This window comes from Dipodomys ordii, unplaced genomic scaffold (assembly GCF_000151885.1).
Source record: "Dipodomys ordii isolate 6190 unplaced genomic scaffold, Dord_2.0 Scaffold21, whole genome shotgun sequence".
NCBI lineage: Eukaryota > Metazoa > Chordata > Mammalia > Rodentia > Heteromyidae > Dipodomys > Dipodomys ordii.
In genome coordinates, this window is record NW_012267237.1 from 3,304,509 (window position 1) to 3,326,326 (window position 21,818).

The window sequence follows — 21,818 nt, forward strand, 5'->3', positions numbered from 1 at the left end:
TGATGATGATGACAGTGATAGTAATGATGATGGTGATGATGGTGCTGATGGTGATAGTGATGATGATGATGATGATGATGACAGTGATAGTAATGATGATGGTGATGGTGCTGATGGCGATGATGGTGAGGAGAGGGGGGTAGTCTGTATCTCCCTCTGTTTGGCCATCTGCCTCCATCTCCATCTCTCTCCCTCCTGCAGAGGTTTGCATGGGTTTGTGTGAGCGCGGATGGCTGCACCTCTCCAGACAAACAACCGAGACCCACTGAAGAGCAGCCCCTGCCCGGCCACTCCCGGCAGAGGAGAAGCTGGGGAGGAGGGTGCCTCCGCTCTTCTGGGGTCAGCCTGCCTCTCCCACCTGGAGGGAAGTGAGTCCCGGGGTAATCCTCAGCAGGGAGGCCGGGGAGACTGGGAGTGTGCTCTACTGCTCTGTGGCCGCCCAGAGGTGAGGACGGTCCCCAGGACGCCGGGAGTCACCTGGGGTCAGACATGCCTTGTATGAAAGTGAACGGTGACCCCAGAACACCGGGGTCGGAAATGCCCTGTGTGAAGGTGAACCATGACCCCAGCTTTGAGCAGCGCGGCCTCCAGCCTCCCTGCCCTGCCACGGGCCAGGGGGAGCTCTGTCAGGCGATCCGTCATCCGTGTGCTCCGACACACGCTTTTCTCACTCACACCTCAGCTCACCTTCCTTCCCGGGCCACATGCGTCGAGGCATCTTGGAAACCAGCACATGCAGACAGAAGAGAACACGCTTGACTCTCAAAGGAGAACAAACTCCTGCCAGTGCTCGCGGCCTCCGCGCAAGCCCAGGTGATGGCTGGAATGGTGCTAGCGAAGCGCGGCGTTGGCTGGAGCAGCCCCGGGGCAGCCATGGGGAGGAGCAGACATCCCTGCTTCGGGCCTCGCGTGGTTACTCATGACGGATGGACGTGAAGATAAGTACTTCCACCTTCAAGCGGGGCTCAAAAGGTGAAGAAATGCCCCCGCGTTCCTGTCACCTGCTCTTTCTTTGCAGATATCTGCAGCTCCCTCTGGACTTAAGGCTTCATTTCCTAGTCCAGGGTTGTCATTGCTCAAACAGTACCTTATTTTAGAAAAACTAGGTCAAAGCCCAATTAAATAAGCACCAGAAAAGGGGTACATGCAAGATGGGGTTTGTGGCCAGGGGAGAGGGGTAGATGAATGAAAGGGAGAAGGAGGAAAATTCATTGTATACACCACAAAATTAGGAAGAGTAAGGAAGGGGTGTTGAAGGGGTGGCACAGGTCAAGGTGCACTGAGCACGTAAGCTACTTTGTGAAGTGGCACCTCCCCTACACAAGTACTTTAAGATAATAAAAAATAAGAAAGCAGAGAAAAAAAGCAATTTGTTATCTCTGTCCCTGAGTAAAACGGCAGGTGTGTGCTTCTCTCTCGGGAAGAGGCATCGTGGTAGCAGCCAGAGGATGTGACTTCCAGGGGCTCCAGCCTCTCCCTGTGGCCGTATCGTCAGCACCCCATAGGCTCCCATTGCCCAAGGTCATGCCCAAGGTCATGACTAGCCTCATGTCCATTCTCCAGCCAGAAGGAGGGAGAAGGGAAAAAGCAGAGCACATCCTTCCTTAAAGGACATCTCTTGGAAGGCCGCTTGTGCTTACAGAAGGCCGCTTGTGCCTACATTCTACCAGCTAGAACTAGCTTCCTGACCTTGACCACTTCCGGGAAAATCAAGAGATACAGTAGTCTTACGCAAGGCGGTAATATATCCAAAGGAGAATAAAAATCCAGGGTCTGACCACTCAGGTCTGTTCAGGGAAGACAGAGTTCTTGCTCAGTTTTATTTGTTCTTCTAATAACATGAGAAAATTATCCAAATGGTAGCTGTGGTGACATTGTCCCACAAAGCAAATTGTTTTTGCATGTCTTTTTACATGCTGGATACTTGTTTCTCTGTTTTTATTGTATCTGAACTACTTGTAAAAAATGCCGCCCTGTAGCCTGCGTCGACATCTTCCTTCTTCTGATTACTTTTGACTAAAGGGACGTCACCATTCCATCTTTGACTTCACCTGAAAAACCTGTGTAGCAGCCTATTGGGAAGAGACCTCCCTTGAACCCACAGGTAACACTGAAACCACAGCCCAGCCCCTGCACGGCTCAGGCCCCTGGATCCCGTTGCTTGTTCACCTATGCAGACCCCAGGGGTAGCAGGCTCCACAGGCTGCTTACTTACCAAGAAACAAGATGGCCACTCCATTTCTTCTCTAGGGAATCCCAACAGGTTCTTTGCTGTAAGCACTGATCATAAGGTTGGGGAAAAGTGGTCATCCAAGCTGGGCAAGGTGACCTGGGAGCCTTAGCTGTAGGCTCTGTCCTGTGTAGGGCTGCTCAGGCCTGGTGGAATTGTACTGTACTCTGTCCTTTTAGAGTATAGTACAGTACAGTTTTAGAGTAGCCAGCACCAAGATGCTGGAGACCTGGCTTGGCCTAGATCCCTGAAATCCTGGCCACACCAAGTGACCATGGCTCCGACCTAACCACTCTCCACTTTTCTTGCTGCTGCCGTATTTAAAGTCGATGCTGGGTTTGCTGTCATGACTGTTATACACTCAGCTGCTCAGCTGGCTGCTCCCCAGAGATGGACTTTTTATGGCAGCTTTAACACTGTACGAAGAACTTTTACTGGTATTGATACCTGTTTATTTATGGTCCCAAGACACCCGTCTGGGGGCCACCCAAGGACAGCATGGCCCTTCCTGCTTACATTTGCCTTGTTTATGTAAAATTTTCTCCCCTAATCTGCTTTGTGGTAAAGACAGCCAGTGGAGGAGACACCAACAGTATGGGGAAAGAAATTCCCTGTCTCTCCTCTTCTCTCCTTCCTTTGTATCTGTGCCATCTCTTTTCTGTTCCTTTCTTCTTTATTTTCAGGTACTGGTAAGGTCTTACCTACATTTCTAGGCAAATAGTGATATAAAACTCCGTGGCTGGTGTAGGAACGGCTGGAGTTACAGAGAGCCTCATGAAATCCCCGAACAGTGTGTGATATTTCACTGTCTGTCCCTCGCTACCTCCTGTGATTCCCGTGGTTATCAGCATGGAATGGTTAAGAAAGGGAGTTTTCTCAGTACAGAGCAGGACAGTGGTTCAAACCAGTAATGGGATGTACCCAAGTTCCGGTGCCTGCCAAACCAACAGCATCCTTACTACGGTTGTGTGCATACCCAGCACGGAGGCTCAGCCCGGGAACTCCTCCATTACCAGCCAGTTATTCTGTGGGACTTACAGAAAAAGTAGAAATATTTCCCCAGGTGCTGTTGGTAGTATTGTAATCATGCAACAAGTCTTGAATTCTTAATGTTTGCAGGAGTAATTCTACTGCAGAAGGGATGAATGGCAGTGTGAGTGAGGGAAGGCTGCGGTGGTGTTTCCTGCCACATCTGGAGGACGAGAAGCCGGACACTGGGGTTGAGCAGTCTCAAGGAAAGCTGGTAATTCCCCAAACAGGTCACAAGGCCATTGCGTAGTCATAGAGAGTGTATCAGTGAATAACTGATTTCCATGTGGCAAATGAAGTGAATCAGCTGCATCTGTAAGTATTCCCATGGATTGACCTAATAATAAAATGCTGGGATTCAAAGGATGATGGGCCTCAAAATAAATTGCCAGGGACAGCTGACAATATGGTGACCATTCTGGGCAGCTCAGTCCTCAGTCCTGTAATACCCCATAGAGCAAATTGGCAGTCAAAAGACTCACAAGGTTTTCAGACAAAGGAGACAGACGCCATACTCCTACAAATGATGTTCTTGGTTTTAGAGTGACCTATCCATGCTTGTGCTGGGGGACCAAGACGGCTTGCAATTGTCATGATCTGCTTAGTAAAACTGACCCCATGATCTCCTCACACAGCCACAATGTGGCAGATACACTCTCAGGCTTGGCTGGGTCTCTGACAACACCTGACACCCATGCTAGCACACCCAAGCTGTGACTCCACTGTGTGTCTACATTCCTTCACAGAGAGTCCTCCCTGAGTGCCCAAGGAGCCCTGAGCCAGCATGAACAATGTGTCTTGATTTCCTAGAGCAATGCAGGCAATCCCTCAGCAAACTAACCCACAGACGGCTTGCCCAGCTCTTCCTCAGAGAGATTTTTAACAATTTATTCTCCAAACACACACATGCACGCACACACACACACACACACACACACACACACATTTTCCAAAAGGAATCTCTTCATCTAATAACTCCAATCTACTCGTGAGGGAATTAAAACACTAAAGATTGTGCTTTGTAAGCCTTCTCTACTACTGAAACTCCCTTTGGGAAAGCAAGCATTGACGTTCTCCTTAAGACAAATAACTCTTAATGTCAAGGCAAATGGCTTTCTTGTGTCTCTCCACTTGTAAAAATAAAAGTTGTTTCCATTTCCTCTACCTGAGATTCATATATTTACATAATTGACACCACCTTGAGTGACCAATTTGGGGAAGAGTAAACAGTACTCAGGATCACCGATTTTAGCATTTAACTATCCAATGAGCTGCTGGCTCCCTCTTGCTCAGACTCCAAAGCAGACCTGAAAATTCTTCACCCCCTTATCCTTGTGGAAAACCTATTCCTAAACTCCCCCTGACACACACATCGGTGCTTTGTGTTGGGTTCCTCAGAAATCAAACCTCAAGACAAGAATTCAAGTGCAGAGAGTTCATGTTCATATCAGAGGAAGGATCAGTGGACAAGAATGGAAGAGAGAAAGCAAGGCTATGAAAGGGAGGTGTTTGTCAGCAAGTCACCAGCTGTGACTGAAGCTTCATTAGTCTGCAGTTGTGAGGGGAGCCCCAGCCTCAGAGCGTGCCCCTAGGAAGGGTAAGGGCTGAGATAGTGCCTCACACACCCCTCGCTTGCTCCAGTGTGATTGTCAGCATGTCTACCTCCCAAATGCCCTTCCCAGCAGGATGGGGCCGGGAAGGAAAGGGGGCCTGCCCGCTGTGGGTCATGCTGGCATGCTGACCTGACAGGGGCAGTCAGGGAGAAACCACCAGTGTCCCCAGGAAACTCAGCCTTGCGCTGAGCTTATTTCTTCTTTTGGTATCACTAGGATGACCAAATTCTTTCTGCTGGTGAATTGTAATCAAAGGAAATTAGATTCCCAAACTCCACGTTTCAGTCAGGGGATTGTTGCTCTCTGGCGTGGGTTTCCATGCTCCTTCTTCAAGCGCAACCAATACTGTCTGCCTAAAGAATCACTGTACAACTTACATGAAATCACCAGCTGGGGCAATGGTCTACAAATGTTAGCCAAGTCTGGTTTCTGGAAGATTCTCATGGTGCTTTCTGAATTTGATTCCTAAGTTTACTTTTACAAAAGGTAAGGGAGGAGCTGAGAAACACCGTCCTCTGAACCCTTGACTGGATCTCCACTTCAGACCCATTTAAAGGTCTAGACTGTGCTGCTGTGCGCCAGTGCGACCTGTGACTTTGTTACTCTTGATTCAGGCACTGGATTAGTCAGATTGTGTCTCTTTTTTCTGTCACTGTGTCAAATAGCTGCAATTAATCAATTTAAAAAGAGACAAGTTGTACTTCTGTTCTCTCCGAGGTTCCAGTGGAGACTTGGGGCCTGTGAGGAGGCGGAACAGGGTGAAAGGCGGGGGTTGGGGGGTGGCCTGTGATGAGGCAGAGCAGGGTGGAAGGCAGGCCGGCAGGGGGGCTCAGAAGGCACGGAAGGTGAAAGAAAACCAAGAAGCCAATAGCCAGAAAGCGTTCATAGGCCAAAAGCTCCTTCTGAGGGCACGCCCCCAGTGACCTCACTTCCTTCCACAAAGCCCGCCTCTCAGGTTCCTGAGAGGGCCTCAGGCTAGAGGCCCAGCCCAGCACACGGGCCTTTGGGGAACACACAAGACCCGAACAGTAACACGTAAGATACCTGCTGAGAGCAGGCGAACATATCGCTTAGGGATTAATAGAAGACGGCAAGGAGGAGGGCCCTGTGGCACATGGACATTCCTCTGATTGGGTAGAAGACTGCAAGAAGGCGGGCCCTGTGGTACATGGACATTCCTCTGATTGGGTAGAAGACTGCAAGAAGGCGGGCCCTGTGGTACATGGACATTCCTCTGATTGGGTAGAAGACTGCAAGGAGGAGGGCCTGTGGCACCCAGACATTCTTCTGATTGGATAGAAGACTGCAAAAAGGCGGGCCCTGTGGTACATGGACATTCCACTGATTGGGTAGAAGGCTGCGAGGAGGAAGAGGACCCTGTGGCAAACGGACATTGTTCTGATTGGGTGGAAGGCTGCTAGGAGGAGACCCCCGTGGCACACAGACATTTCTCTGATTGGATAGAAGACTGCAAGGAGAAGGACCCTGTGGCACATGGACATTCTTCTGATTGGGTAGAAGACTGAAAGGAGGAGGACCCTGTGGCACACAGACCTTCTTCTGATTGGGTAAAAGGCTGCGAGGAGAAGGAGGAGGGGGATGACGACAATGACTCCTCTAGAAAATGGACATTTTTCTGATTGGGTAGAAGGCTACAAGGAGAAGGACCCTGTAGCACACAGACATTCTTGTGATTGGTTAGAAGGCATCAAGGAGGAGGGCCTTGTGGCACCCAGACATTCTTCTGATTGGATAGAAGACTACAAGAAGGCGGGCCCTGTGGTACATGGACATTCCACTGATTGGGTGGAAGGCTGCAAGGAGGAAGAGGACACTGTTGCAAACGGACATTGTTCTGATTGGGTGGAAGGCTGCTAGGAGGAGACCTCTGTGGCACACAGACATTTCTCTGATTGGATAGAAGACTGCAAGGAGAAGGACCCTGTGGCACATGGACATTCTTCTGATTGGGTAGAAGGCTGCGAGGAGAAGAAGTGAAGAGGACCCTGTGGCAAACGGACATTCCTCTGATTGGGTAGAGGACTGCAAGGAGGCGGACCCCATGGCGCACAGGCATGCTTCTGATTGGGTAGAAGGACCCTGTGGCAAACGGACATTCCTCTGATTGGGTAGAAGACTGCAAGGAGAAGGACCTCTGAAACACAGAGTGTTTTTAGTCACAGGTATGACTGCGAATATGAATGTAATTATAAAGTTTGTTTAGGGTCATTGAGGGGTGCCGTGAGCTGCTTCTCTGTGGCCTGGGCTTGGGGGCACTGTGTAGCGGCTGCCGAGGTGAGGTGATTTCAGGAGACACACAGAGGGTCAAGGACTCAGGGAACCATAAGACTGGGAAACTTGCCACAGCTTTACTTCCAACAGCTTCCAATTAGCGTCCCCGAGGCCGCCTTCACCCGGCGGGGAGGCTGGAGGCTAATGGGATGCTTGAACGGTACGTGTTAATCTAATGATCTGTCTCAGTTTAACAACTTCAAAGCAGCACAAACACAAGACCTTCGTTAGTACTTACATGTGAGGCACACAGCTGGCCAGGCCATTTTAATACTAAATCCTCACCAAAAGAGAAAAATAAAGCAGGGCGTTTGGAAACTGCTAGTGTCTGTTCTGGCTTGGAATACGATATACAGAAATACCTTTAAATTTTCCTGTTTCCAGACATCAACATAGGGCAGGCTTTCACTAGAACTGCCTTCCACACATAACTTACTCCGTGAGCTTAATACAAGAGATTCTGCTCAGGTGAACTCCAGGGGACACTGACCATGCAAGTGACCGCCTTGGGGTCCTTACACCAGGGCTGCTCTAATCTTCCAGAGCCAAGCTGCAGACAGCCAAGGACAGGTCTCATACCCCAGAGCTTGCTGAAAGGATTAAAACTCACCCGTCCCAAATCTTGTTCTCTTTCTTGGCCTGTTCGATTCTATAAAGAGCTATACTAATGGGTCCTCTCACGGCCTTTGTCTCCTGAGGAACAGGAATTTCCCTGTGTGGTCTTCCATCACGTGCCACTTCGCTCCTCCCACACCTGTCAGGGACAACTGGTTTACCAATGACAATGGTCTTCTCTTCTGTTAATCTCGCCATACCTGAATCACAGTCACGAGGCTTCTTTTTAGTCAGAGAGAGTGATGACACATACATGGAGAGATCAAGTAAGCAATGAAGCCAAGTTTTCTGGACTGCATTTCTGAATTTGCCTGGAATCTCCCAACCATCAAGTTCCCTGGGTCTACATTAGTGTTCTTCAGTTGTGTAACAAACACCACACAGAGACTGACAACTCAAACAACGGAAGTACTTTGTGTGGTGGAGCTGGAAGTCCCAGACCAAGGCCCCTGAGGGGTCTGCGTCTGGTAAGGGTATTCTCCTGGCATGTCCAAGTTGCACATCATGAGAGCAAGAAAGAGAGATAAATCTGATTTGTCTTCCTGTTCTTATCTGTCTCATTTAACTTGCATCACCTTCCAGGCTCTGTCTCCACATACATTCGGGGATCAAGGCATAACAACAAAGCGTACAAACATTTAGCCCACAGTATTCAACCCCTGATCCCACCAAAATGCAAACTGAATCTATTTTATTTATATCCATCTACCCATCACCCCCAACTTAACTCAGACTAGCCTCAACTCTAAAGTCTAAAGTGCAGCAGCTCATGTAAGTATAATCTAAATGAGAGATGGGTGACATCCAAGGTGCAAGTCATCCTGAAGGAGATGCCTGTCCATCTGCGAGCCTGGGAACCCAGAGAAGCTCTATGCTCAGGCTTCCTGGAACTCAGCAGGACAGGTATAACACATTCCACTGAGGAGGGAGGAGTCACAGGGAAGGCAGCTCAGGTCCCCTGCAGGTCCACACCTGTAAGGAAACTCCCTCCATCTAAAAGCTCAAGAGAAGCTGCTTTGCTCTGTCCACACTCCATCCTCTAGGCAGGGACCTCTTACCACACATACCAGGGCCCAGACTTGGGGGTCTGCCTGGACATCTGTTCAAGTTTCTTTCTAGGAATAATATTTTCTTTCCCTTTTTTTGAAACTTGAAGATCAAACTATTCTTCAAGTTCTTCAAGTTCTTCTCCTCCTTCTCCTTCTCCTCCTCCTCCTCCTCCTTCTTCTTCCTCTTCCTCTTCCTCCTCCTCTCCTCCCCCTCCTCCTCCCTTCCTCTTCCTCCCTTCCTCTTCCTCCTCCTCTTCCTCCTCCTCCTCCCCCTCCTCCTCTTCCTCCTCCTCCTCCTTCTTCTCTTTCTCCTTTTTCTGCCACTCCTGGGTACTGTCCCTGAGCTTCATTTGCTCAAGGGTAGAGCGCTACCACTTGAGCCACAGCACCACTTTGGGCTTTTTTTTGGAGTTTATTGGAGATAAGAGTCACGGAGTTTCCTTCCTGGGCTAGCTTTGAACCTCAATCCTCAGATCTCAGTCTCCTGAGTAAGTACGATTATAGGTGTGAGCCACTGGTGTCCAGCTCAAACTTTTCCTTTTAACCCAACAAAATGGAAAGACACAAAATCTTCTATTATCTATCATCCAGACTCCAGGGAGCTGGGCCTCAGCCAGGGCCAGTGATCACACCTCCACTGACCTAGGTGGAACTTGAGAACAGACAGACAAGAAGATGGCCAGAAGAGGAGATCCAGACCCTCTCACAAATGCCATCCATCTGTGGAGGTACAGCAGGGCTCTTCCGTCCAGAGCCCAGGCCTGTGCACTAGTGGCTGACTGTGTACGCTCCTCACGGCCTCAGCTGCACCAAGAGCGTGACCAGCCAACTCCAAGGACCAAGCAAGTCTCCCATGGGGGCTTGAGCACCTGAATGTAGGGAACACCTTAATCTCTGCTTCACGTGAATCCCAGATTTCTTTTAAAAAAATAAGGATCATTTCTTCGGATATTCAGCATGCTAAACCTACTGTTGCCTGCAATACTTCATGTGAAGAAAACGTCAAATTCCAGAATTTTAATGAAATTATTTAATTTTTTTAATGATTTGAAATTTGAAAATGAGATTTACTGGCTCAAGCCAAAAGTAGAACTACACCAAAGCACAAAGGCTCCACCACCACATAGGTCAGCCTAAGATGAAGAATGGTGCTCCACTGGGGTCTCATTTATGCACGTAGTGATATCTTTCATTTACCCAGAGCAGTGTGCTGCTCATCTGACTTTCGAAGCTGTTGTTTTTACCAGGCTGTATCTGGGAACTTGTGGGTCATGCCTGTCATCCTAGCTCCTCAGGAGGGTAACACATGGGGATCATGGCTTGAAGCCAGCCCAGACAGGAAAATCTGTGAGATTCTTACTTTTCAGTCAGTCACCAAAAAATCAGAAGTAGTGCTGTGACTTAAGTGGTAGAATGCTAACCTTGAACAAAAAGCTCAAGGACAGCACCTAGGTCCTGAGTTCAAGCCCTAGTACCTGCATGAAACAAACAAATCTCAGGTAGTGATGAAGGGTGAAAAAACATTCAACTCAGAAGATATGATTTATAGTAAGGATTTTATCAAACAGCGCAGGATGAGAAAGGCAGAGGACTCTGAGATGAAGGTTCATTTAAAAATGGTACCAAGTTTGGGGGACAGATACATTTTATATTTAACTTCCATGCCAAACTACTGATATTGCAGTAGAAAGACCTGCTGAAATACACCAGCATCCACACTAGCAAGAATCTAGTCAGGATGGGTGCAGGTGCGGCACAGTGTGCTGCAAGGTTAAGGATATGTTAGAGTGACTGAAGGGGGGTTAGTGCGGAAGAACCCTGTCCCCAGAGCCAGACCCAGGAATAAAACCCTTCCCATATTCCGAGAACCCTCGCAATGTCCACTGAGAAATTAAGGAATGTCCCCGTGTGTGTCTCAAATATATGATGTGGGAAATCAGTAGGGGAGAGAGAATACTTAAGAGAAAATATTCAGTGAGCAGGAAAATTGTATACACTACCACCATGCTTTTCTTTGTTGAATATTTTTACTATCTTTAAGTAGCTGCACAAAGGAGGTGCCATTCACCAAAGCAGTTTATGAACACAGTGCTTCTTGATCAGTGTCACCCCTTTGCACAGTCTCACCCATCCCTCCACCACACCCCTTCTCTTACTTGTCTTATCGTTTACGGATTGGATACTTGCAGTTTATGTGTGCAGAGTATCTTGATCTTGGTCATCCCTTCCGCTCTCTTGGATCCACCCTTTCCCTTATATGTCTCAAGTCTGTGGTTTACACACTGAATTCTTCCCTGCACTCTCCTCCCTTCCCCCTGCATTCTTCTACCTCTCTCCTTTTTGCCCCACCTCCCCGCTCGCAAGTACCCATTTCCTGGTATTTATTGTGTTGGGCTTTGACTCTGCCTTTTTAAAGAATTATACTATTTGTACTCTTCATTGTCTATTACAATTCAGTTAATTCATTTGTAACTCCTTGCTTACCACCAGCGTGTTTATTTGTAGATTCTAGGCACCTTCTAGCTACCACAAAAGAGGGAAAGCATGTGACCTATGTTTCTCTGGGCCTGGCTGTAAGCCCCCATGTCTTTAAAGCCAAAGGAAAGAACATACTAGGAACAATGACTTAATGACTATGCAAGAAAACAGGGGAGAGCAGAATGTCATTACCATCCCTGAGGCCCTTGCCAATTAAAGCAGAAGACCTCTCTTTGCCTGTGTGCAGGTGCACATCCACACCTGTCCTTGTGAAAGGACTCCTGTAGCCGTGAGTCTGCTCTACAGGTGTACAGAGCCCTGGCCCCACCCACCTGTCAATCACTAACCACCAACCCACCTGCCAGTCATTAGCACTTGCCTATTCCAGCTATCAACTAGCCTGTGCTTAACAGACTTGAAGCAGCAATTCCCAGAATACCAGGGGAAGGACTGATGTGCTTTTATTTGTTCTCTGTACTTGAATTCTAAATATGCCTTCTTTTCCCTAACTCCAATAAAAAAAGAAAACAAAATCATCAACTAGTGCTAGGCCTGCACTATAAGTACATTAGTTATTTAAACTTAAATAACCATGGTCCACCATTTTTGCCATTTAATGCAATTTAAGTAACATATAATACTTCTCATTTAAATTTGACAACCTTCAATGAATTTTGTTTTGTCATCTTCATTTACAAATGTCATACACTTCAATATTGTTCACCTTCTAACAATCTCTTCTATCCTCTCTCAGTCCTACAATTACAAACATGTTCTGAAATATATGTTATAAACACATACAAATGCATGTGTTTGCATGCTCTTGTGTGTTTACAAACATGTTCATCTTTGAGCCTAGCTATAGATACAGTCTAGACACTTCACAACTGGTAAATGGATTGAGAAGACATGGTACATTAACCTAATGGAGTATTATTCAACAGTAAAGAAGAATAGAATTATGTTGTTTGCAAAGGGATGGATGTTAAGTAAGCCAGGTTCACAAGGACAGAGGTACATGTTTTCCTCTCATCTGTGAATATGTGAGTTTTTGAAAGTCAGAACTAATGACAAAGTCAGTGTGTCTGGCATTGCTAAGAGGACTATGCCACACATTTGCAAGAGAGAGTATTTTTTAAAATCATAATTTACATTTCTATTATTTACTTGTTTTTAACTATTACATATTCAGTTCATTTTCAAATTCCAAAGTTGCATTACAAGCCCTTAACATGTTTAGACATGTCCCTAGCATATTTGGATTTTTGCTTCTAGATTTGACATGTGTAAAAAAGTGCTAGTCAAACTTACTAGTTCTTCTGCAAACACAGGAAGCTAGAGAATCAAAGAGGTTTTATTTCGGTAAGGAAAATGTGAAAATTGGGCTGGGATTCGAACTCCTCACAGGCAGTTGTGGCTCCATTGTCAGGAGTCAGGAGAACTTCTGTGTTCCAGTGATATATAAACAACCTTGTTTATAAAAGAAACATGAGTTAGGAGATGAGACATAGTCTAGCCTTCATCTGTAAAGCAGCAGCATCTGGTTATTAATTTGGAATTTCATACTTTGAGAGTTTTTTTTCACAATTTGAGGTGAATGAGATGAAAACCTTACTCTCTGGGAAGCAGAATGATTACACTTCTGGATTACACTTCTCAGAAACGGCAGCTTGATGCTTGTTAAGCTGTCTCTGCCACGGATTCACACATGACTCAATCCCAGGTCACTGAGCAAGGCACGGGGGTCCCGCACCACTGGTGTGTGAGCCCCACAGCTGACAGTCCTCTGCTCTGAGAGCTATCCAGATTTCTCCAGATGCCTTTGAAGAGAACAAGAGTGGTTTCTCCTCTGCCCTAATCCCTGTGAATCTGAAGGGCATAGATACCACGTGTTCCTGCTATCTGTGCGTGAGATGTGATCCTTGACAAATATTAAAGTAAGCCCTTTATTTCAAGGTCTTTGATCCATTTCGGGTGCAAGGTGATATACAGATCTAGCTTTCCACAGGTATTCAACCAGTTTTGCCAGCACCATTTACTGAAAAAGCTGTCTTTCTTCCATTCTATTTTTTTAGCTTCCTTGTCAAAGATGTGGCTATAGGTTTGTGCCTTCATTTCTGAGTCTTCAGTCCTATTCCATTGGTCCTCAGGTCTGTTCTTGTGCCAGTACAAAGCTGTTTTTATTACTATGGCTTTGTAGTAGAGTTTGAAATTTGGAATTGATAATCCTCCAACACTGTTCTTTCTGCTAAATGGTCACAAACTAGTTCATACCAAAGCTACCAGCACAACCATGTTTATCGCAGCATTATTCAGATGCCCCTCAGTAGATGAATGGATCAATAAAATGTGATATATATACACACCTATATATACATATATATGTATATATGTACAATGGAATTCTGTGCCTTCATCAGAAAGAATGACATCATCCCATTTTTTAGGAAATGGAAAGACTTGGAAAAATTATATTAAGTGAAGTAAGTCAGGCCCAAAGAAACATAGGTCCCATGGTTTCCCTTGTTTGCAATGACTAGTACATGTCCAGGACAAGCAGAGAAGGTCAAAGGCTATGTACATACGACCATATAAAAGGATGTTAAGCAAAATATACCCCAAGACAGAGATACAAGTGGTTTTTTTCTTTCTTGCTATAGTTTTTTAATGTACTTATAATGTACTATGTAATTCTTTTGTTTCTATTGTATGTTCTTCCCCCATGGTATAACTGATTCTGGTGTTTTGCATCTTGTATATACATTTTTGTAATCTGGGGAGAGGAAGGTATATAGTGGAATGCTTAAATGGGGATGCATGCTGACCCATTGTAACAATGAGCTGTATAAGACATATGTTGAAAACTAACTTCACAATGTTGGGAGGGGCAGGGAGGGAGGAGTTGGGGAGGTGGGGAGGGAAGGGATGGTAAGGGAAAAACAAAGGAAGAGGTAACAATGCTCCACAGGAAATGTACTAATTACCCAAATCATGTAACCCCTCTGTACCATATTTTTACAATAAATAAATATATATGTAAATAAATAAAGTAAGCCCTCCTCATGACAATCCATACGACGCATGCTGCCTTCCTCAGGTCCCTTCTGTCATGGGAGAGCAAAGATTTCTGGAGGTTTGGAAAGATTCCCGGGGTCATAACCTCTCCTCTGTCTTACTACACTTACCTACCAAATAGCCAACTTAATATTCATTGAAAGATTAACTTAGTATTTGAGCAATGCTTAGCAGTAGATGCACATTTTGAGTTTATTATTATGTCTTACTTTTTAAAGAAAATCTAAGATGTTATTTTGTAAGAACTTCATTTACTCAATTGCATGTAGTTGGTTTAATGGTAATTTATACGCTTCCTCCTCTCACCTATGCTTCCTGACTTTCATTGTTTTGTTGTTACCTTGTTTTGTTTTACCCAGTCAAAGCCTTTTTACTTTGTGCTTCACATGGATTCTGCTCACTTTCACTCTTTGGACTTTATGACTCTTCAGAGGATCTCAGCCAATTTCTATGACCCTCAAAGTTATAAATGCAGCAGTTTGTATAGCTTATCTCATTTGTAACACAGAATTTTTTTTTACAGGACTTGCCTTTACCTTTTGCTCTCTTCTCCTATGAGCTCTGAAAACGTTTTGGAAAATATGAAACACACTATTTTTATTAACCTTACTCAGTTACATATGTATGAGCATTTATTTTTTCAATGTTTGCCCTCATGATTTTAGAGTTTCAGCGGTTTATCTGAACTCCCAGTTTATCTGTTTTAATGTTAAACATGATTTGTTTAATGTATCTCCCCCAACAATAGATGAATAAATATATAAACCTTTCCAAAGCTAGGAGAAAAAAAAGAAGACGTGAACATAAGGTTTAAAAGAGTTCATGATGTTCTGGACAAAATTAATGACAAAATGAACACACAGCCAGCCACATCCTAGAAACACAAGGTCAAAGCATGCAGAAATCTTAGGATCCTGTATGATGAGCAAAATGATTTGCCAATAAAACAAAGCCTAACTGGTCTCCAGACTTCTTGCCAAAGCAAATGCCAGCTCTGAACAGTGGCACTTCAGAGAGAAGAATGCCATGACCTGCCAATTCTATTCGCAGTTGGAGTTGACTTTTTGGTAAAGCAGAGCCCAGAGATAAATCACCCCTGCTCAGTTGTTCTGGTGACTGCCCCCAGGACAGCTGGAGCTGTGCTCAGCTGTCCCCTCTGGACCTTTCCCTCCATTACTTATGATCAGAGAGGGAGATAGGGAGGAGGCACAGCGGAAGAAAAGTTTTAGAAAAAAGCCCTCAAAGTCATAAAGAAGTATGAGATTAAAACAGAAGTGAAAACTCAGATTTACACATTTAAAAAATACACACTGGTCATAAAATTAAATAAGCATGGGAAAAAAGCCATACAAGCAGCATTGAGTAAGTAAGTTTAAAGTGAAGATTAATGCTCTGATTATTCAGAAAATAGTGTTTATTTATTTATTTATTTGCCAGTACTGGGGCTTGAACTCAAGGCCTGGGCGCCATCCCTGAGCCTCTTCCTGCCCAAGGCCAGCATTCTACCACCACTTGAGCCACAGAGTCACTTCCGGCTTTTTTGGAGTAGTTTATTGGAGATAGGATTCTCATGGATTTTCCCGCCTGAGTGGGTTTTGAGCCATGATCCTCAGATCTCAGCTCCCTCCTGAGTAGCTAAGATTACAGGCATGAGCCACCCAGAAAATAGTATTTAGTGGAGGTTAAGTAAATATAGGAAACAAAAGTGTGGGACAAGGTGAAGGTGAGGCTGGAAGGGGTGGTTGTGGAGAATGGAGGATGCTGAACAGCACGTAAGTCCTTCGTTCCGCTCCTGGGAAGCTGTGTCCAGACCCGGGTAGCTGACAGCGGTGCCGGGGATACTGCCCAGTCAGACCCACGCGGAATAGCGGGGCTGGCTTGAGGTGGGAAGAAGAGAAAGGGAGGAAGGGAGAAAAAGAATTTGACAGGAAAGGAAATGGAGACCAGAACAAATGCTTGGGGCAAACTAGGGGCAAATCAGACAGGAACAATCTGTCTATTCCCATGAAAAAGTCACTATGGTGACAAAATCATTCTAAAGAACTTCATCTTAACAGGGCTTACTTTTAGAAAATACAAAACCCAAGGATAATGAAATAACAACCTGCACAGAGCCCCGTATTTAAAAGTTATAACTACCAAAATACCAAAAGCAATTATTCATTGTTTGTCTTCTCACTGAACTGCAGGCTTACTGAGGAAGGCCTGCCATAGTAGATATTCAATAAGTAGCAACTGTTCATAATTAATCATGACAAATGAGATTGAGATGCAATGGAAACCAAAGTGACTGCACATCTTTATAAGAGAAATTCCTTTCAAGGAAATAAAACTTGAAGATTTGCTTCAAGAAGGAGGAAATCAGGTACAGTTAACCACACCTGCAATCCCAGCATCAGGAGGCTGGGGTAGAAGATCATGACTTTGAGGCCAGCCTAGACTACACAGTGAAACCATGCTGGGAGGAAGGAAGGAAGGAGGGAGGAGGGAGGGAGGGAGGGAGGGAAGTGATGGAGGGAGAGAAGGAAGGAAAGAGGGAGGAAGGAAGGAAAGAAGAAAGGAAGGAAGGAAGGAGGAAGGGAAGCAGAGGGAGGGAGGGAGGAAAGAAGGAGGGAAGGAAGGAAGGAAGGAAGGAAGTTAGGAGGGAAGAAGGGAAGTGAGGGAGGGAGGGAAGTGAGGGAGGGAGGGAGGCAGATAGGAAGGAAGGAGGGAAGGAGAGAAGGAAGGAAGGAAGTGAGGGAGGGAGGAAGGAAAGAGGGAGGGAAGAAGGAAGGAAGGAAGGAGGAAAATTAGGAAAGAAGAAAGGAAGGAGGGAAGGAAGGGAGGGAGAGAAGAGGATGGGGTGGGGGAAGGGAGGGAGGGAAATCAAGTATAAGAGAGAAAAAACACAATATAACAATATACACATTAAATAAGTAGTCAAAAATATCTCCAACAAATTTACCTCACTTTATGGATAAATGTGCATATATACATGAACACTTGATATACACACTCAAACTGTGAAATAAGCACTCATGTGAGTACACGCATGCACACATGAGCATGCGTGATTCTGAGCTGGCCCAGTTCTGTTCAGAGGCTAGGAGCAGCTGCAGCGCAGGCTCTGAGGCCTGGCTCTGTGCTCTGTCCCCCCTCCGGGGAGCCGCAGGGCGCAGGATCCTCACAGTGTCGCTCCCACCCTCCACGGCCGTGAGACTGTCCAGGCTTCTGCCCCCGTCAGGGTGCTCAAGGAATGTCCGGGGAGCTCCTCCAAATCAGATGTGCAGGCTGTACCTACCTGAGCCCCTTTCCTGGACCGCAGGCCTACATGGCAGGCTGCCAGGGTCCCTTCCAGATGTGGGAAGCATCAGCACTGCAGGAAAGGCTTGCTGGATCCTGACGCCCATTTCAAGGTGAATAGATTATAAAATCGGTATGCAGTATGTCATGGTTTTAATTACCTTTAAGTAGTTGTACAAGCCATTCACCAAATCATTCCATGACTACCATGCATCTTAATCTGTCACCCCTTTCCACATTCTCCCCATCCCTCCCCTCCCCTTCTCTCCCCTCACACTTCCTCATTTGGTAGATCTACGTTGAATTCTTGACTCCATTCTCTCCTATTCTTGTCTTCATTCACCTAGCCCTTTCCTCTTGACCCCACCCCATCTCTTTCAAGTACCCACTCCTTGGTGTTCATTTCGTTGAAATTTGACTGTGCCTTTCTAAGGGACTGCACTGAGTTCTCCCTCAAATCCACCACGCTTCACTGAAGACATCTGTATACATTTGCATTCCATCTAATACATTTACTTGTAAGTCTATAAGCTAACTCTAGCTTCCATGTATAAGGGAAAACATGCATCCTTTTTCTCTCTGGGCCTGACTTACTTCATAGACATTTTTCCAGGTCTTTCCACTTCTTTACAAATGGTAGAGTATCACTCTTTGAATGGATGAGCAAAATTCCATTGTGTATACATACCACATTTTCTTGATCCATTCATCCATTGGGGGCATCTGGGCTGATTGCATATCTAGGCTACGGTAAATAGGGATGCGATGAACATGGTTGTAGAGCTGCCTTTACTGATCCTGGTCTGTGCACTTTTAGGTAAGTGCCCAGGAGTGGAATTGATGGATTATTGGGTAGTTCTCAGTTGTAATGTGTTATTCAGATATGCATTAAATAACTGCTTGCGTTATATAATAACTGGGATGGTGGTGATGATGACGGTGGAATCTCCATTCCCACATTTAGATAGAAAGGGGGAGGCTGTCACACATACCTTATTTTGAATCCAGGCCCCAGGTGTTGCCTGGGCCACAGATCCAATTCTCCTTTCTTCTTTTATCTATCTGAGAAGAGCAAAGTCTCTAAGAGGAGGACTGCAGACTCTGGGGCATGTTCAGTGACACAGTTGTCATCATTTTCCTGGACTCTCATGCACCTCTGGGGTACAAGAGGGTAGCATCGGGGTGGCCACTGGACCCAGTGTGTGTAATCCTGCAGTCCGGATGAGCACTCCAGGGACCACGCTCACGTGGGACTCACATGGGGATCTGACCAGGCCTGGACGGGCCAGTGCTTGTCAGCTGGTCAAGTGTGTTGCTCCCAGCATCTTCCAACTTCCAGTTAGTCCTGGTCACCCTTCAGGGTGGGTGCATGAGATCCCCAGGACCCAGGGTCCCACCCTTATTCCATGCTCAGATTGAGAATTCAAGATTCTTATGTGAAAATGTACTTTGCTTGTTTCTTCCTATCTTATATTTTTGTTTCCATTTTAGGGAATGTCTCTGGGCTTTAAGCCTCTAAACCACCCTTTGGGGAAGGAAGTAAAAGGCTAGAGTAGAATAAGGGTCAGGAGCCTGCTCCAGTGTCCCTTCCTGCCACAGGGCTAGGGAGGCCCCATGGGGACTGGTGATGTCAGCCGGCTTGCCCGATCTCTCTGGGGCTTCGCTTCTCTGGGACCCACAAGGAGGGGTGGAATCGCCAGCCTGAGAAGTAACTTAGCAATATTGGTTTGGGTCAATGGAATTGTGACATGTCTTCTAGTCCATATAGAGTGACACATGAGGACTTTAATCTTTCAGAAGAGGACAGGAACTACAGGCTAGTGATGGTTTCTCCCTGATCTACCCATGGCCAATGAAAGTCCAGCTGCCATGCCAGCCCGCCTGTCTGCCTGCAGCTGTGAGTGGAATGGCACAAAAGGCAGAGCTCAGGGAGCTGGTCCTCCAAGGTCCTCTGCTAGGCCAGCTGCGCACAGGGCGGGTTTTGTTCAAAATAGTGTGCCTGTTTGCACTGCTTTGGTTTAGAGTTCACACAGTCTAGAAAAAGACTCTGACCCTACTTCCTCTTTCTGATCTGAAGTGCTGTTCCCTGGAGAGAAACACTGTTCCCTTGAGAGAGCTGGCTCTGGCTTCTTTGATTTTGCAAGCTCCGTTGATCAAGGAGAACACATCTCATGCTCTATCTAAGATCCTTTGTTTTTATTTGTCTATGACAAGTTCTTAAATGAGAGCCTGCGGTCAGCAAGAAGACAAGTGCTGAGCGTGACTGGAGTGAGCAGTATCTGTATCTGGAGTGAGCAGTGCTCCGGCACATTTCTTCTCTAAGGAGCCAGCGTGTAAACTGTTTTGGTTGTGCAGACCATACAATACAGGTTACAACAGCTCAACCCAGCCTTTATGGAAGAAGTCACAGGCAACATGTCAACCAATGGGCTGTGTTTCAATAAAACTTTATTTAAAAACTCAGGCAGCAAGACAGATTGGATCTAGGCTGCAGTGTTTGTACATAACTCTAAGGAAAACAGAACCTAGTGGAACTCTGGGAACTATCCTAACTGGGTAAAGATAGGAAAAATGAAATGCAGTTTGGACAAAAGGAAGTTGTGACCCCTGCGTGTGGGTTGGGCCTCCAGAACCACCGTCTAAGGATCGGGGCGGCTACAGGACATGACCACCTGTGCTCGCCCAGCTCAAAAAGCCTGCATGCTAGCCACAGGACCCGGGGCCAACGCTCTAGCTTCTACTTCCGGTGTGGGAAGCAGAAAATGTTTCTCCCTTTTTCCCGTGTCTTCCTACTTTAACCCAGTTGTACTTAAAAAATATTGCTTAAACTTTAAAATAATAATTTTCCTAAATGTTTAGTGCACTAAGATCTCCAAAGGCAAACTTCAGTTTGAGTCCACTTGAATCCTTACGTTTACCCTCAGAACTATTTCAGTGGAGCATTTTTCTAATGGAGAAAACTTCCAAATTTGGATTTTTATCTTCTTTTTCCAGATTAGATCTGATCCGGGGCCAGCCATCTCTTCAAGAGAAGAGCTAGGTGTGTTCTGCTTTCTTCTAGTCAGTCTCCACCGTCTCCTGTTGCTCTGTCCTGACATCCAGACGGTGCCAGGAGCTTTCGCTCACTAGCTGGCCCTGCTGCGCTCTCCCAGGAAGGGTCGTTGTGCGGAGATGACTGATGCCTGAGTTCTGGGCACAAAGGAAATGCAAACTTCCCATCACCATGGAAAGACACACAATAAGGACTTGGAAAAGAAAGGGGAAGAAAAGCCTGAGAGCGAATCCTTCCTTCCATGTCAGCCCTTCCTCTTCCCCGGTGTCAGCCTGGATTAATCAAAGCAAGCCCGGAGGAGCCCGGGACCCCTCCACACAGGACATCTCCACACAGGACATCTCCATCTCTCCCGATTCCCTTTCCTGTTAAATCGATGCCCTCCGAGGTCCTTCAAAACCACACTTAGGAAACACGCGATGTCTTGAGATTGGGAGAAGGTGTGCGGTCTCTGCCACGGGGCATCCTGGACAGCTCCAGGCCTGCCCAGAGCAGCCACGCGCACTCCCACATGGGTGCAACACTTACACGCGAGCACTCGCAAAGCGTCCGGGCACCGGTGTCCACGTGCCCCGCTCACACTGAAAATCCCGGGCGGCAGGCAGCCCAAGCAGCTGGCGTCGGGCTGCGCAGCGCGCACGGCCCTGGGCAGCTCTACCCGCATCGACTGCGCGCCTCGCGCCCAGCGCCCTGCACCATGCCTCGCGCCCCGCGATCTGGCCGGGGCTGGCGGCGGAGGACGCGCCTGCTTCCCGGTCCCCAGAGCCTCAACCCCCAGGGGGACGCTCGCTCTCGCGGAGTCCCCAGTGACCCGCGCCGGGCTCGCGCAGCAAGCGCAGCTTCCCTTGCTGCGGGCGCGGGGCCCGGGTTCACGCCGGGCGCAGGGGCGCTCAGCCAGAGGCGCAGACCGTGCTCGGGATCCCGCACCGCAATAGCTGGCCGGACAGTACCAGGCAGCCGGCCGCCGGCCGCGCCCCGCGCCCCTGCGCCCCTGCGCGGTCTCGTCCACAGGGCACCGAGGGGTGAGTGCGGACCCCACTGTCCGGTAGGGCCTGTCTGGTCTCCAGACTCCTCCCCCCTACCTGCTCCCCTCCTCCCTGCCC

General features: G+C 47.0%; 1 protein-coding gene across 1 annotated transcript in view; it reads left to right on the top strand.

Annotated features, from left to right (window-relative positions):
• The first annotated feature begins 21,226 nt into the window (after positions 1 to 21,226).
• The window catches only part of Adamts16 (ADAM metallopeptidase with thrombospondin type 1 motif, 16), a 99,799-nt gene continuing 99,207 nt past the window's right edge, over positions 21,227 to 21,818 (top strand). Inside the window, exon 1 of the mRNA XM_013013835.1 lies at positions 21,227 to 21,760. Coding sequence (XP_012869289.1) covers positions 21,227 to 21,760 — 534 coding nt within the window. The remainder of the gene's footprint in view (positions 21,761 to 21,818) is intronic.